General features: G+C 41.5%; 1 protein-coding gene across 2 annotated transcripts; it reads right to left on the bottom strand.

The window, feature by feature from the left end:
* Positions 1–2,074: 2,074 nt before the first annotated feature.
* On the bottom strand, positions 2,075–14,818 carry bcl2l12 (BCL2 like 12). 2 transcript variants are annotated; one of them, XM_037792536.1, is made up of 8 exons: positions 14,666–14,818; positions 8,558–8,738; positions 6,289–6,484; positions 4,778–5,054; positions 4,374–4,472; positions 3,849–3,925; positions 3,361–3,624; positions 2,075–2,399 (listed from the first exon to the last, which is right to left on the bottom strand). In XM_037792536.1, the coding sequence occupies exons 2-8, from the start codon at positions 8,734–8,736 to the stop codon at positions 2,358–2,360; spliced, it is 1,134 nt and encodes a 377-aa protein (XP_037648464.1). In that variant the 5' UTR covers positions 8,737–8,738; positions 14,666–14,818; the 3' UTR covers positions 2,075–2,357. The 2 variants fall into 2 exon arrangements, with proteins under 2 accessions (XP_037648464.1, XP_037648465.1); XM_037792537.1 differs by having other exon boundaries at positions 3,361–3,561.
* Between the last annotated feature and the right edge of the window lie 1,525 nt (positions 14,819–16,343).

Raw genomic sequence — 16,343 nt, 5'->3', positions numbered from 1 at the left:
ACTATAAGGTCATTTGAAGATGCAAAAATGAATGATGAAAAAAAACAGTTCTTAAAGAAACATACACATTCATTTAAAGACAGTATGTGTAAATGAAATAAATATTTGTCATTACAGCCTCAGTGTGTAGCATGCCAGTCTCTTGCTTGTAAGTTAGTGCTAGATACTTGAGGTAATGAAACTATTAAAAATGTACAGCGCAGAGCTCAATGTCTAACAGCAATAGTAAATGCCTTTGTGAAAAAAATAACTTGTAAATATGTAGTCAAAGTGCATGTTTAGACACTCAAGTCATGTGTATATTCTGTACAGCTTAATAACATGTAAACACGGCTTCAACTGTTCTGAGACGATGCAGAACTTTTTATTGCAGGTCAACAGATAAACCATGACCTCACGTCTGATACCGTCATTCCCCTCCCTGCCCTGTTCATTCTTAAAGATTATTGTAAATAAATAGATGTTGCCTTGATGAGTTGGTGTTTTCTTTTCTTTCTCTGATGTCCAATTAAAATATTTTACTTCAGTCACCCCCTGGTGGAATCTAGCGATGCAGGGAGTTTCACTTGTATTAAGCGTGGTCACAGAACATCACTGCAACCCGGTCCTTTGTACAAACTGTACCTGACTATCGCTTTGGTAAGAACGACCTCTGACAGAGAGCAAATATCATATGGCATAAAAGCAAAATCCATATTTTTTTTATTTTATTTTGGACCATACAAAAATGTTGACATTTGTTCACATTGTTTGTCTCACAACAATTTTTTGGCATCATTTGGCAAAAATTCCATAATAACCTTTCAGCATATTGTAATTCAAGTGTTCTGAGAGAAAACTAGACTTCTGCACCTCCTCATGGCTTTAAAAAAATCCAGCCCCTGATGGGAGACATCTGCCAATCACAGGTCATTCCAGAGAGAGAGAGTGTTTCTATTGGCTGTGCTCCGGCTGGTGGGCGGTGCTTGGTATTTCCTCAACTTGATCTCAACATGGCTGACGCGTCACAAAATTTCTCATTTTACAGCTAAACAGTACACTACAAGATGATTCTGAAAACATTTTAAGAAGAGAAATAGGCATTACAGTAACAGAATATTGATTCATATTTGATCAACGCTGCCTAGTTTGACCACTTGGTCGGAGTTTGCGAGTGATTGACAGCTGGCTCTCATAGATGGCAGCTGGATGGCAGAATCCAGATCAGCTCTGACTGCTTGTTTCCATTAGGAGCACCGGAGGACACAGAGGCACAAGTTTTTCAGAATACCCGTCTCATGCACTACTGTCAGGATAAAGTGACCGTTTTATAAAAATACCTTTTTTCAAACACATTTGCTCCATTTCTGCCCACTGCTGCTTTAAATCATGTTTGATGATGTAAACAATAGAAAAAAAAACCACAGCTCAGATTCAGTTGGTGTTTGCTGTTCATCTGGTGTACCAAAAAACCTGTCAATGAATTTGGCAACAACAACAACAACAATAAAAAATGAACATGGTAGTGTTTGTGCGTTGGAACCTGCAGCGAGATCATGTTCTTGTCACTGCACTAGGAACTACTGAAGATGCCTGGAGGCAGTATCCAAACTCTGTGAGCTGTACGCCGTCTCGGTGAAGCTGTTTGCAGGTGAAAAGAAGCAGCTGGTGACTCTGTGTGTATGTTAGGGAGAGAACACGACTGTCTCCACCCTCCCCAGGGCAAGGAATGAGCGATAGCAACAATGAGACCTGTAGTGCCGAGAGAACTGACCAAATTTGGAGAGAAGGGTGAAAAATACAAAGAAAAAAAGGTATACAGTAAAAAGTGTTTTGCTATAAGGGGAACTGCAACTGTGACGAGTGGAATGACCTCACTGAGGTAAAATTTTAAGATGCAGGGGCGCCAGAAGTCTCTCTTTAAATGTAATAATGCCTACATGTATTATCCCTGTCAAATAAATTAATAAAAACAATAAATAAATAAAAAGTAGGGGGGGAAGGGACACACACACACTTCAAAAGTCATTCCGGCGCCGCTGTCTAAAGGTAAACCGCCTAGTACCTAGTTCTTCTTCTTCTTCTTCTTCTTCTTCTTCTTCTTCTTCTTCTTCTTCTTCTTCTTCTTATTCTTATTCTTCTCCATGTAAAAACAATAACCCCTGATGAAAGTACTTCCTGATGCCTACAGTAGAATCCAGATGAACATAAATCAAAGAGGCTTCTGGAGTCTTGTCACAGTCCAGATAAGACCCTGTGGGAAAGCCGGTCCACGTAGTGAGGTCGTTCCGCCTCTGTTCACTCTGATGTCATCATCCAGAGCTCAGTGTTGACCAGTGGGTTAGTAGGATAAAAAGTCAGCCGGGAGCTCTGAGAACTCAGTCATACTCTGCAGAATCCTCCAAATGAACCACATTCTCCTAAAGATGAAATAAAACGTTGGGTGATAAGTAAAGGAACCATGGAAAATAAAGCTCAAAATATACTTTTACCATCAACATAGGTGCAACATAAAAACATTTTAAAAAGTACAAATAAATGTTGTCCTAAATGTTAGTGTTGTTTTTTTGTTTTTTTAAACCACCGTTGACCATTTAGGGGAGGCTTAGCCCTAGCATCTAAATAGCGCCACCAATGCTACCAGCCCTCACTTTCCTAGTAGGCTTTTAAAAATGTACAGGAGAGTTGGATTTCACTGACAACAGCTTAATGTCAATCAAAAAACAGGTGGAATCAAATGGAATTAATAATTGATTTATAAATGAAACTAGCATTTCAGTTAAAACGGTGAATTCAGGACAGCAGACACAGTGCTGTGGAAAATGTTCGTTATGCTGAATTTATGGTGCAGTCATGCCCCTAGGCGTCACTTTAGGTTTAGGCAACACAACCTTTATAGTTATATATTATATAGTTTAGGAAAGGACTACATGGTTGGGCTAAAAACACCTGCGTTTGTACAGTGGAAATGACACTGAACGTTGTGAAGACGGGACACGAACAACAGCTGATTGTAACGCACGGGACACAAACAGCGGTCTCCTCGATGAAAGCCTTGTGTTTGCTGGACCCGTCCACCTCCCTTCCCACCCACCCGATGTGTCTCTTTTGCTCTTTAAACTACGTCACCACACTCCCGGCGCACTTTCTTGGAGCGTTAACTGTTGCCGCGGCTGCAGCTGCAGCTTTAAGGGTGCCACGCGCGGCGGTACCGAACGCAGACGGCCGTGACAAAGCCTCTGTATTTAGCGCCCTGGGAATGAGAACGGGCTGGCGGGCCAGGGATAGATATTATTTTAATTTTTTTGAATACCGGCTTCTATACGAGAGATGTCTTTAATTGAAAGATGGAAGTTAAAATGTTTTGTTAAATCCACTCACCCATCCTCCGTGGCTCTTGACCCATGGGGCGAAGCTCTCCATGTAATACTCTGCATAGCCTTGCATGCGCTGGGTTCCTGTGGCTGTCACGATCCGCCGCGATACCTCCATGGTGACAGCCATGCGTCGCAGCGTTGGGCTCGCCGTCGGCAGCAGGGCCGGTGCCCCTGATGCCTGACTGCTGCTGAAAGCGTCCAGAAGCTTGGCAAACGATGGATAGGAGAGACGAGTCAAGCTGTTGCGTAGGAAGGGGTCTGACTGGATCTGGATAAAAATGTTTAGCAATTTACTGTAGTTAGTGCCAGTTTACACATCTCCCATCTTTTTGTGTAAAGCATCACAGTGTAGCTCAAGTTGACTGCAGTTTACTGATGTTACTTCACAGAATTTGTGGGTCCAAAATCCCCTAAACTCAAAGTCTACTCTCAACACTAAACGCTGCCAATACTGCAGCTTTACAGACCTATATATGATGAACCACTACCTACCTTCACGTTCATAGAATCTCCCTCCAAAGACAGCACCTGAGCAAGCCGCCGCACCACTGCGTCTTTCTCACTTGCCGCTAAAAGAAAAGAAGCAACAACTTACAGTCAATGAAAGAAGGTCCTGAAGCTCTTGGTTTGTGTCTATACCTAAGGCTAGTTTCAGACTAAAAACAGGTCCACTGTGTCGGGGTCGATTATAACGCAGCGGTACAATCGACCGTACCACCCATGACAAAAGCAAACCGGCTGGCTAGAAAAAACAAACAAGCTAACATTTGACAAAGATATCAAATGTTAGACAACACAATGTGCATAATGAGTTTCACGGTTCAGTCTCCTTTCTTATTGTAGATATTTGAGATGTTACAATCGTCCCCGGTCTCCCCCTAACATACTCTGCTAACGTTAGGTCAGCAGGTCTTTACGTAGAAACGCAACGTGCTACAATTGGCTGGGACTACGAATGGTCAATTGGATTACATTTTTTGTATGTGTGTGTATGTGTGTGTGTGTGTGTGTGATTACCTGGTGAATGCTGGGATGTGGGAGTCTTTATACTGGTGGACCTCTGGGCAATCTGGTCCAGCCTCTCTGCTACTTCGTTATAGAACTCAGGAGAGTGGTCTACAGCAACATGAACCACAACACAGAGTATCTCAGATGAAAACCATAATTCTATACTAAACATATTAAAATGTCACCACTCTCTACTGTAGTCATGTCAATAGCTATGCTGTGTGTTGGTTCACATGCACACAGCAGCACACAGCATGCACTATTCGGGACCGGTTTGGAGGCTCACATTATTATAGTGTGTGTAGAGTCAGAGCAAATGAAACATTTTAACTTTAGGCTTAGCAGCAAATAAATGACCTACATTTCAAGTTTAGGCTGGTTTGTGTACTAGTCTGTGTAATGGAGGAGCTTACTGGGAGAGATGACGGCCGGGGTCGGCTCCGGTTCTTTGCTGATTGCCAATGTGGAAGGCCTCTGAGGTTTCAAACTTCCATACTCCTCTTTGTCATCTTTGTCCTTCTCTTTCTCCTTCTCTTTATCTTTCTCTTTGTCCTTCTCACTCTCTTTCTCTAACCTTATCCTGAAGAACTTGGAGAGCCTTTTTTTAAACTTCTTTTGTTTCAGCTTCCTCGACTGTTTCTTCTCGCCGTCGTCGTCTTCTGACGTAGAGGAGGGCGATATGACATCATCCTGTTGGAATATAATTAATAATGTGCTCAATATTAACGCTGTGGTGATTCTGATGTGGGTCTGTTAGGAATATTTCACCTACAAATGACAAACTAATCTCTTCCCAGTTATCTGGAAAGACAGTTCATTTCATATCATACTAATATCGCATGAGAAACATAAACATATATATACATACATATATATAATATATAGTGTTATATACACTGATCAGCCATAACATTAAGACCACTGACAGGTGAAGTGAATAACATTGATTATCTCGTTACAATGGCACCTGGCAGTGGGGGGATATATTAGACAGCAAGTGAACATTTTTAACTTTGAACTTTGTGTTGGAAGCTGAAAAAATGGGCGAGCGTAAGGATGTGAGCGACTTTGACAAGGACCAAAATGTGCTGGCTAGACGACCGGGTCAGAGCATCTCCAGAACTGCAGCTCTTGTGGGATGTTCCCGGTCTGCAGTGGTCAGAAAACCAGTGAACCGGCGACAGGGTCAGACCAGAGGCTCATTGATGCATGGGGACCGAAGGCTGATCCAATAGAAGAACTACTGGAGCTCAAATTGCTGAAAAAGTTAATGCTGGTTCTGATAGAAAGGTGTCAGAACACACAGTGCATCGCAGTTTGTTGTGTATAGGGCTGCGTAGCTGCAGACCGGTCAGGTTGCCCGTGCTGACCCGTGTCTACCGCCAAAAGCGCCCTACACGTGAGCATCAGAACTGGACCACGGAGCGATGGAAGAAAGTGGCCCGGTCTGATGAATCACGTTTTCTTTTACATCGAGTGGATGGCAATGAGTTCCAGATGTCGACTCGGCCTCCAAATTCTCCAGATCTCAATCCGATCGAGCATCTGTGGGATGTGCTGGACAAACAAGTCCGATCCACGGAAGCCCCACCTCGCAACTTATACAGGACTTAAAGGATCTGCTACTGACGGCTTGGTGCCAGATACCACAGCAGACCTTCAGAGGTCTAGTGGAGTCCATGCCTCGACGGGTCAGGGCTGTTTTGGCGGCAAAAGGGGGACCTACTCAATATTAGGCAGGTGATCATAATGTTATGGCTGATCGGTGTAAATGTGGATGGTGCGACAGAGCTGATATGATAGTTTCCTCTATTTTGTACTGCTATTGGTCAACTGTCAGAGTTCACCAAAGCTGAACTCAATCTCACTGATGTGACTTGTTTTTATTGGGGTATAGTGCCTATTCAAATGAAGACTTCCTTACTTCTGTTTGTTGTGACAGTTTCGCCTTACTGTCCCTGCCCAACGAGCCTTTAGGGTCTTTGGCGGCACGGCGAGTGGTGCTCTGACGAGGCAGCTGCCTTATGAAGTCCTTGAATCCGCTCTTCTTCTCATCTGCTGAATTGACATCTTCAGCTTGAGCATCCCCCCCATCCTTTTCTTTTGGTTGTGGCTTGGAGCTAGCATGGAAAGGATCAAAGTATGGTGAACAACTGGTAGCTTTAGGAGCAGTATCACACGATTCAATTCAGGGTGCTACAGGATGATCGTTGATGCATCTTGATGGACCTCAAGTTCTGATTTACTATTACTTTTTTCTTTTTAATTATTCAAAGTAACAATCATTGAAATCCTTACTTCTATATTATCTTAAAAAGACATGTTTATAGTCCACATTTTGTAGCTGAACTGGAATGAAATGTATTATAGAATTGTATTATTAGCACTCCTTTGATGATGATGGCTTTTTAGGTTAACAACAAACAAACCTGACTTAGGCTCAACATAATCAGAGTTGATTGAACTATTTCTAATGTCTCTTCTGGAACCAAGAACTCTGGCATTTACCATGGTCCTTGACGTAATTAGTTTGATTGATGACAAAATCTCCAAACAACGAGGTCATGGTCACGTTAAGTGATATTGCAGCGGAAACCAGAGCTCCGTCTGCTGCTGGAACACTTTACATCAACATATAATAAAAGATCATCTGACCTTAAACGTGGACAACCGGTGAAAAATATCACTTCATTACGAAGGTTGGAATTGAAATAAAGAAAGGAATATATGATAAATATTGAGTTAATTGTTAGAGTTATGGAGAAGGTGTAAGACCATATACTTCTTCCAACTTCTTTTGGGACATGTAATATTAATTTATGTTGATTATTTGTTAATTGATGGTTTGCTGTTCAATTTATTTGTTATTCTTTGTTTTGTTTTTTTACTTCGGTATTTGTTACATGTTTGAAATAAATAATTAATTAAAAATAAAGTGAAAGAAAAAGGTTGTCACTGTCCACTCATATTAAACATGAAACCGAATTAGTGCATGAGCGTATGAAAATAATATGCAAAATAAGCATATCGTTTGCTATCAGGAACGGCCAAATGGTGCGTCGCTTTAAATGCTGCGGCCGCAAGGAATTGTGGGATGTTATTCTCTCTTTTTTCCTTTGGTAAAGGATGGTCCGGTGTATCCTACGTTAAAGGAGATAATAAAGGAAGCATTGAAGCTCCTCTCCTTAACATTTAGAGGATTCAAAACAGCTCTCATCATGGACCTAAGAAAAGAAGGACTCTTCTGACCAACCCTTATAGGCATAAAAATGGTGGGATCACTCTGTGACTGAACTTCAATCAGTAAGAAAATTAAATCATTATAGGCTGTTTCTGAGGCTTACTCCAAGTTAGAGTTTAAAATACACATGGTAGAATAAGACCAAGACTGATTAAAGCAGCAGTAGGTGAGATTGGAGCAAATATGATTTAATAAAAAGTTATTTTTATAAAACGGTCACTATATCTTGACAGTAGTGCATGAGACAGGTAATCTGAGAAAAAAATAATATTCCTCCGATGTGCTCCGGTGCTCCTAACGGCATCTGCAAGATTTCACAGACCGGAAGAAAACAACCAGTCAGAGCTGATCTGGAGTCTGCCGTCTATGAGAGCCGGCTGTCAATCACTCGTGAACTCCGATCAAACGGTCAAACTAGGCAGCGCTGATCAAATATGAATCAATATTCTGTTACTGCAATGACTATTTCTCTCCTCAAATGTTTTCAGAATCATCTTGTAGTGTACTTTTTAGCTATGAAATGAGAACGTTTGTGACCCGGCAGCCATGTTGAGATCTGTCGAGGAAATACCAAGCACCGCCCACCAGCCGGAGAACAGCCAATAGGAACGCTCTCTCTCGGAAATGACCTGTGATTGGCCAAAGTCTCCCATCATGGGCTCGATTTTTTAAAGCCACGAGGAGGTGCAGAAGTCTAGTTTTCTCTCAGAACACTTGAATTACAATATGCTGAAAGGTTATTATGGGATTTTTTTTGTCCAATGATGCCAAAAATATACTGCCTACTGAAGCTTTAATAAAATAAAAGTGTTGCTGAGACTACAAAATATATTTAATCATTTTTCAGTATCCAGTCTGAGGTAAAAGGACACGAGTGTGTTGTTGAGAACAGTGACGCAAAAAGAACAAGCCCAACAGAATAACAGAAGCCCAGAGTGGTGAGTTACATTACCTGAACTTGTTGTGCTCTCTGTAGGCCCCTCCTATTGTGCCAGGCCTCTCTTTCTGGGGGATTGTAATGGTCCGATGGAGGAAAGCTTTGAGGACTAGCGTAGTCTCAGCCTTGATCTCCACCAGGGAGATGGAGGAGATGGAGGAGACAGAGGAAAGGCGGCCTTCAGAGTCTGACATCACTTAAACAAGGGGAAACAGAAAGGCAGTTTACAAAATTCTGTATTATTTAAGTGAAAACCATCCTCAAAATACATAAAGTATGATGGGTCTGTTGTACTAGCATTAGTTTTGCAGCAATTTAGAGATCCAGAACAGAACAAAGTTTTGTGTCCCAATTCTATACTACATTATGCAGTATATGCTTTTTTCCATACTATACTGTTTTTTTCAGTTAGCAAGAAATCTATGCATTTTGCCATTTTTTACCAACAGGAATAAAGTCTACTGAAAGACTGACAGTTGAAATTTACAAACAGAAAGAAAAATGTTTTTCCACAGGTTTAATAGTTATGTTTTCCCCGTCATTGGTTTGTTTGTTTGTCTGTTAGCAGGATTACTCCAAAACTTCGCGATGGATTTGAATGACATTTTTTGGATGGGTGGGGTGTGGAACAAGGAACAATCCATTCGATTTTGGTGGCGATCCGGATCATGATCCGGATTCAGGATTCCAATCAGCGGAGATTCATAACGGTGCAGGGCCAGCGTATTTTTGCCACATGGGTTCACGTAGAGAACGGTAGCACCGCGCTTTTTCATCGCCGCGTGAGCTGAAGCCTGGCTGTTCACATCAGAAGCGCATTTCTCTGCCCTGGTCAACAAGCGATCCTGATCCTCTGCTGTTTACCATCCATCTCTCTTTCTCTGTGTCTGTTTGCTTATGTGTATCTGCTCCTCTCTCTCTCTCTCTGTTTCGACACAACTGACGCATATGTGGAATAAGTACGTAATTAAAAACCTACAATCACAAACAGCAGCGACATTCAGCTGTTTCTAATAGATATAGTGGATGGATTTTGAAATGTGATTGAGTGGAGGGACTGGGTCTTTTTTTTTTATTTGTGAACAAACATTGCATAGTTTTAAGTCAAAAACCTACAACTTACCAAACCCAATATCTCCTAGTATCTTTTATTCACTGTAGAAATTCAGAGTGTGTCTCTGTATCATATTGTAACGACCGGGTGACGTGGGGTCAACTGTTAAGTTACAAGTTCTGTTTCTGTAGTTATTCAGGTTTACATGATGTCAGCGAACATTGACAGTGATTTGTGGAGATAGCCACCTGTGATTGGCCGAGGCTTTAGGAGGGAGGGCTGTTGTTGTTCCTGTTACTCTGTGGGTGTGTGTGTGAGACGAGAAGCGGGAGATGAGAAGTGAGTTGCTGATGCAGATAACACGCTGTAGAAGAGTTAGCTTTGTTGTTTTGGCGTTGGTTACGGCCCACAGTAACCTGTGTTCAAGCTGGGGAATAAAGTACCAGCGAAACCAGTTCCTGCCTCGTAGCTTCATTGACCAAAGTCGCTATAATATGTAGGAGCATCCTGACTGGGACTCTGCTCCTAAAACCTTGAATGAAGAGTTCACACCTCAGCTCTGCATGCGTACCTGCCTGCCTGTCTGGCTGCTGTTGATTCCAGCCTATAGACATCCTATAATATATTATAGAGCGATGCTGTAGGCTACAAATAACACAGAAAACACTTAAAGGTAAAGGTTAAAAGTATTAACACTATATGTGAATATTACTGGAGTATTATAGGCCTACTATAGAAGATGCGTAGCCCAAGTATACGGCATATAGCAATAAAATCAAAACTGATTATGACTGACACAGTTTAACATGCTCAAAGAAATAATGAATAAATAGGAATAAGTTGCAGGAGACTGTTGATACCGGCTGATATACACATCAACATGTGAATAAGGGGAGTGCCGGCACTTACTTTTTTCCACTTCAAGCACTGACGTCATGATACTCAGACTACAACAATAAAAGCGGTAACTTCCTTCTACCTCCACATAGACTCAAATGAAGCAAATATATCGATTCTGGCATTAAAAAAAATCTATTTCAAAATCGTACAACAACAACAAAAAGAAATCGTGATACATAGGTGAATACATTTTTATCCCCCCAACCCTATAGTAAATATGTATACTGATATTCTTCCCATATGTCTTCATATAATAAGTGTTACTGTAGTGCTGCACTTTATTGTGCTTCCCGCCGTACCTTGATTCACACACGAGATGTGAGCTGCAGAAACACAAGCACAGCTTCCTGCCAAACCAAACACCTAAACTGCACTTTACCACCTGATCTCCACCAACATCAGCGGAGCCAGAAAACAACTGCACAGTCATAACATCTGGCTTTGGTGCTAATGATGAGTGATTTCTAATCAAAGTGAATCAGAGCATGTTAGGAGAAGCTGTGGAACAGGCTCAGACAACACACTGGCCGTTATTGGGTGCAGATATAAGTGTGCAGGTGTTTTCATTAACACACAACTGGCAATACTGACAAGATCCTTACAATAGATTAAGTTGACGTCATGCCCTTCCAAAGAATGTGGAGTGGAACTCTGCCAAAACTGATATACGATTTCCCAAAACAGCACTCCCTTCAGACCTGATAACACGGCTCAACAATGTATTGTTTTACCAGAGAGGAGTAGGTCAAAGTCTCTCTCAGCTTCTTTCTATTTGCTCTGTACTTTTTTTTTTTCTAGGTTTTTCTATCATCCTGTGTCTTTCCAGTGGTGTTCTTCATGTATTCAAATCCCAACTATTCACATTTTGGTCAAAGTATGTTTTAGCATAACATTTTCCCACATCGTGACCTGACGTAGGTTTCTGCATGATGACGCTGCTGTATGTACAGTATATATATATATATATATATACTAGGGCTGGGACGATACACCTATCTCCTGATTCAATACTATCACGATACGATTTTTAAGTATTGCGATTCAATATTACGATTTATTGTGATTTTTGTTGAATCATACACTTCTAGGGACTTTTACTTTGGAAAATATCTAAAATAATACAGTAAAAATGTTTGATTTTCAGCATGTAAGTAGTCAGAGATGTCCTGAAGTCAAATATATCAGGATCATCGTCAGGAATTATTAATGAGATTTTTTCCAGAAACCCAAAAGTTAAAGAATAAAGACATTTCCCTCACAAATTAGTTTTATTTTCTTTTTAATTTATAAGGGACATTTAATGTTTTATACTTCTGGTGAATATATCAGTCAATCTTATTTCCATATATGTATTTTGTATATACAGTTCCATTTGTTAACACCTTATTTTGAAAACCGGACGTAGTCACATGTGTCTACTTCCTCTAACTTCTCCAAGGTGGTCTCTAGCTCTCCCGTCAGCTCCGTTCTCTTTATACATTCATGGTCAGCTCCATCGGGGCCGTTTGAATGCATTTACCATAAATGTTAGTATATGGGTGTTCTACAGTTGTAGCGTCAGCCCGTTTGACCACGGAGATGAGAGCGACGGCCGGCTCGACCGCACGTTATCGCGATACGATAATGTTTCCGGCCCGTGACAGAGTTAGCATGCAGCTTTAGCCGTGATGTCTAGCTCTGCTTTTCCTGCAATGTGTGGAACCCAAAGTGTTTCCATACTTTACTGGATGTGTAGTGTTTACCACTCTGGATATAAAATGTGAGGGTGCAGGTCGTATCCACGCTGACCCTCCAACGTTTTATACTTTCTCCTCTCGGCTCGCTGTGGTTTGTTTTGGTTGACGGATACGGAACGGATATGACGTCATGCAGTGCTCGAAGTGGGCTGGTACGCAGCAGTACCGGTACTTCTACATTTTACTCCTTGGCGTACTGTGACTTTTTCATGCGTACCGGAGCTTCTCACAAGCTGCCGGTACTCTCCTCTCCCCTCTCCATGTCAGGTTCTCTGGGAGATTCATAACGACGCAGCACCAGCGTTTTTGCGCTGCCTGGGTTCAAGTAGGGAACTCTGCTGTTCACTACTACTACTACTACTACTACTACTACTACACTTATGGGCACTGGGTTAACTAATAATCAGCTTCATTATTACTGTCAAGCAACACAAACACAAACAAACAGACCTGGACAAACCAGTCCGTTAACATTCCCTTTCTGTGTAGACATTCTCAATAGTGTCAGTCAGTGTTAGTGATATAACACATACAGTCTATAAGATCACCAACAACACTTTAATAAAATGAGGGCTAAGCAATATATCCAAAATATGAAATGTTTTGTCCATCTTCGAACATTTTGATTACTGAGCTTTTTTCTTGCATAGTGATTGAAAGGCTTGTACAATAAAACAAAAACAATATCTATTGTTAAATATAAGAATTTGCACGCTACATTTTTGGAATCAAGACTTGATAACCTAACTACTTGAATTTGACATGCACGAATGAGACTGTGTCCTTTACGTTGTTTTCCAATTGACAAGCAGTTGACAGTTGACATTTCTGCATGTGGGTATATCAACACGTTCTCAGCCCAACTCGTCACATACTGAGGCTTTGCCAGATCCCTTGGTGTCACTTTTCGGTCGCAGTAAACACGTGATTAACGTTGTGAATTAAACAAAAACACTTGCTTAGGTTTAGGCAACAAAACCACTTAGTTAGGTTTAGAAACAAACTACATAGTTGGGCTTTAAATTACTACGTTTGTGAAGTGAATATGTGACTAAACATGAACGAACAGCTGATTGTAACGTGAAAGTGAAACACAACACAAGGGACAAAAACAGCGGACCAATCCACCTCCCCTTCCGCCCTTCCTCTTTTTTGCTCTTAAACTACATCACCACATTCCCGGAGCACTTGTGAACTCCGACCAAACGGTTGAACTAGGCAGCGCTGATCAAATATGAATCAATATTCTGTTACGTTGAGATTTCTTGAAGGAACGCCATGACCAGAGCACAGCCAATAGGAACTCTCTCTCTCTCTCTCTCTCTCTCTCTTAAGTGACCTGTGATTGGCCAAAGTCTTCTGTCAGGGGCTAGATTTGTTTTAAATTAAAGCCTGAAAACAGAGCCATGAGGAGGTGCAGAAGTCTAGTTTTCTCTCAGATCACTTGAATTACAATATGCGAAAAAAGGTTATTATGGGATTTTAGCCCAATGATGCCATAAAAATATACTGCCTACTGCAGCTTTAAATTTTACTGCATTTAAATAAACTTGAAGTATATACTACTTTGTCGTAATGGAATGTTGAGTTGCACGCTATTTTGATGAATTTTTAGAAGGAGCTGAAAAAAAGAAAGCCCTAGTCTGTATAGTGATTTTACTCCGTACACTCTTACATCAGGTGCATTCACTACTCATCATGATTAAGTATTTTTAAATATTTGCAATACTTTCAACAGTAATACAAAACAAGGCACTGATGTCATTCTGGCTAATGAGAGAGTGGATGAACCTGCCAAACAAGCCGCTCAAAAAGAAAACACAGACATGTGGATTCAACTCTAAAATCAAGGGACGGGGGGGATTGTATGGAAGAGAGATGAAGAGTGACAGCAGACAGCTACTGATGGGATCAGGACACGTTCAGCTCCTTTCAGTTCAGAATAGAGTGGGTATAGTGTATGAGGAGGAAATAATGTCTAGATTAGGAAAGGACACACTAATATGAATGGTATGCGTCCCTAAAGGGAAGCATCCAGACAGTCGAGAGGAGTAGTGAGAGGCTATGGGACCTGACCGGGACAGGAACCGGTGTTACGGTCTGCCGGACAGGAGGACAGGAGGACAGGAGGACACCTCTCTCCCTCCACAACCACCAGGAAATACTGACATGACAAAGCACAACAACACTACACCACCTCCTCCACCTCAACGTGATCTTATAACGCCTTCACAACAACAACAAACTAGTAATGTTTTAATTGTAGTCTTCCTGTAGCATGTAAACAGAGGCTACAATGAATCTGACTTATGTTGAAGGACTAAACTTTTTTCACGGCCAATTTTGAGTTCACTAAACATTTCAGCCACTTTTTTGAAATGTTAAAAATAAAGAACAGACGGAGGTAAACTCCCAAGAAATGTGTCTTCCTACCTTTATTTGTGGGTTTCGGTGAGGTTGTGAGACTAGATCTTCGCGCCGTCTCCTCTTCCCTGTTTGTGTGCGCAGCTACACTGAACTGCTCGGTAGCGTCAGGCTGCTGCAGGACGGGGAGGAGCCAGCAGCTCTATCACCATCACGTTCCTCTCTCTCTCTCTCTCAGAGGGAACAAACACATTCTTTGGTTTCACTACTGAAACTATTCCGCGTTTCTACCATGCGGGAGTGGCCTATAAAGAGAAGTGAAATTTAAAAAATCATATAATAGATGGCATTGTTTATCATATGCGTGAGCCTAAAACCAGGAGTCAGCAACCTGAAGCTCTGGAGCCGCACAGGGCTCTTAAAGTGGCAGTAGGCAACAATATTTTGGCATAATTTGGCAAAAATTCCATAATAACCTTTCAGCATATTGTAATTCAAGTGATCTGAGAGAAAACTACACCTCTGCACCTCCTCATGGCTCTGTTTACAGGCTTTACAAAATCTAGCCCGTGACGGCAGACTTTGACCAATCACAGGGCATTTCAGAGAGAGCGTTCCTATTGGCTGTTCCACAAAAGGAGATGCGCGTTCACGTCTGGTCTCTGCAGATAGTGAAAGCCTCGGTCAATGGCGGAACAACCTACTGGAAAGCTTGCTATTCCAGCATTGGCAGCAACTGCCTACACCTCAAAACAACCCAAAAAAAGAAAGACAGACTTTCAAAAAGACAGTCCAAACTGTTGATGTCGTTAGAAGGTAATGTGTAGCTCGCTGCGGTAGCCTCCTCAGATGTAGCGAGCACGTATGAAGCGCGTGCATATGCCCGTTCTCGTGTGGGGGGAGGGGCTTCGGACAGAGAGGGGAGAGCGGAGAGAGGAGAGAGAGGAGAGAGCAGCTCGAGGGGATGCAGGATTTTGCGTTTTCCGGATTTCTACGCACTGCAGCTTTAAAGCTGAAGTAGGCGAGATTGGATTGGATTTTTTTTTTTTAATAAAACGGTCGCTGTACCGTGACAGTAGTACATGAAACATATAACCTGAAAAAAACCATGTGCCTCTGTGTCCTCCGGTGCTCCTAACGGCATCTGCAAGATTTCACAGACCGGAGGAAAACAAGCAGTAAGAGCTGATCTGAGGTCTGCGAGTCCATCTGCCGTCTATGCTGTCAATCACTCGCAAACCTCGACCAAACGGTCAAACTAGGCCGCGCTGATCAAATATGAATCAATACTATGTTACGTTAATGCCTATTGCTCACCTCAAATGTTTTCACTAGTGATGGCGAGCTGAAGCTTCATGAAGCATTGAAGCTTTCCAGCAAATTGGTTCGGAAAAGGGTTAATTTCTCGAGGCTTCATGTGCACACGAAACCACCTGGTGGCCAAAGAGTGTAAAACAAGCAGATATGATGTTAACCATGTGATCTGTGATATACTGTATTTTGCGCCATTATAGTCTGTTGGGAATGACTATAAACAATGAAAAAAAAATATATTACCATGTTATCCATTCATATCTATATAATATATAATATAATGTATATTTTCTAGTAAGTATATTATGAGTATATCACATACATGTATAATAAACTGTAATTGATTTATGAGGAATGCATCTTATGTGTGTAAACCAATCCTTTGGTCAGTAATTGTATTGTAGTGTAGTGTAATACAATATAATAATGGCAG

The sequence above is a fragment of the Sebastes umbrosus genome, chromosome 14 (assembly GCF_015220745.1).
Source record: "Sebastes umbrosus isolate fSebUmb1 chromosome 14, fSebUmb1.pri, whole genome shotgun sequence".
NCBI classification, from domain to species: domain Eukaryota; kingdom Metazoa; phylum Chordata; class Actinopteri; order Perciformes; family Sebastidae; genus Sebastes; species Sebastes umbrosus.
Note: the sequence above shows the minus strand (reverse complement) of the source record. Positions and strands in the feature narration are given on the sequence as shown.

Excerpts from the sequence above, each read along its gene's own strand:
- bcl2l12 (XM_037792536.1), bottom strand. The coding sequence starts at position 8,736 with ATGTCAGACTCTGAAGGCCGCCTTTCCTCTGTCTCCTCCATCTCCTCC. Across the intron at positions 6,485-8,557 it reads AGAGAGCACAACAAGTTCAG|CTCCAAGCCACAACCAAAAG; the intron begins GTAATGTAACTC and ends TTTCCATGCTAG. Across the intron at positions 5,055-6,288 it reads AACTGTCACAACAAACAGAA|GATGATGTCATATCGCCCTC; the intron begins GTAAGGAAGTCT and ends ATATTCCAACAG.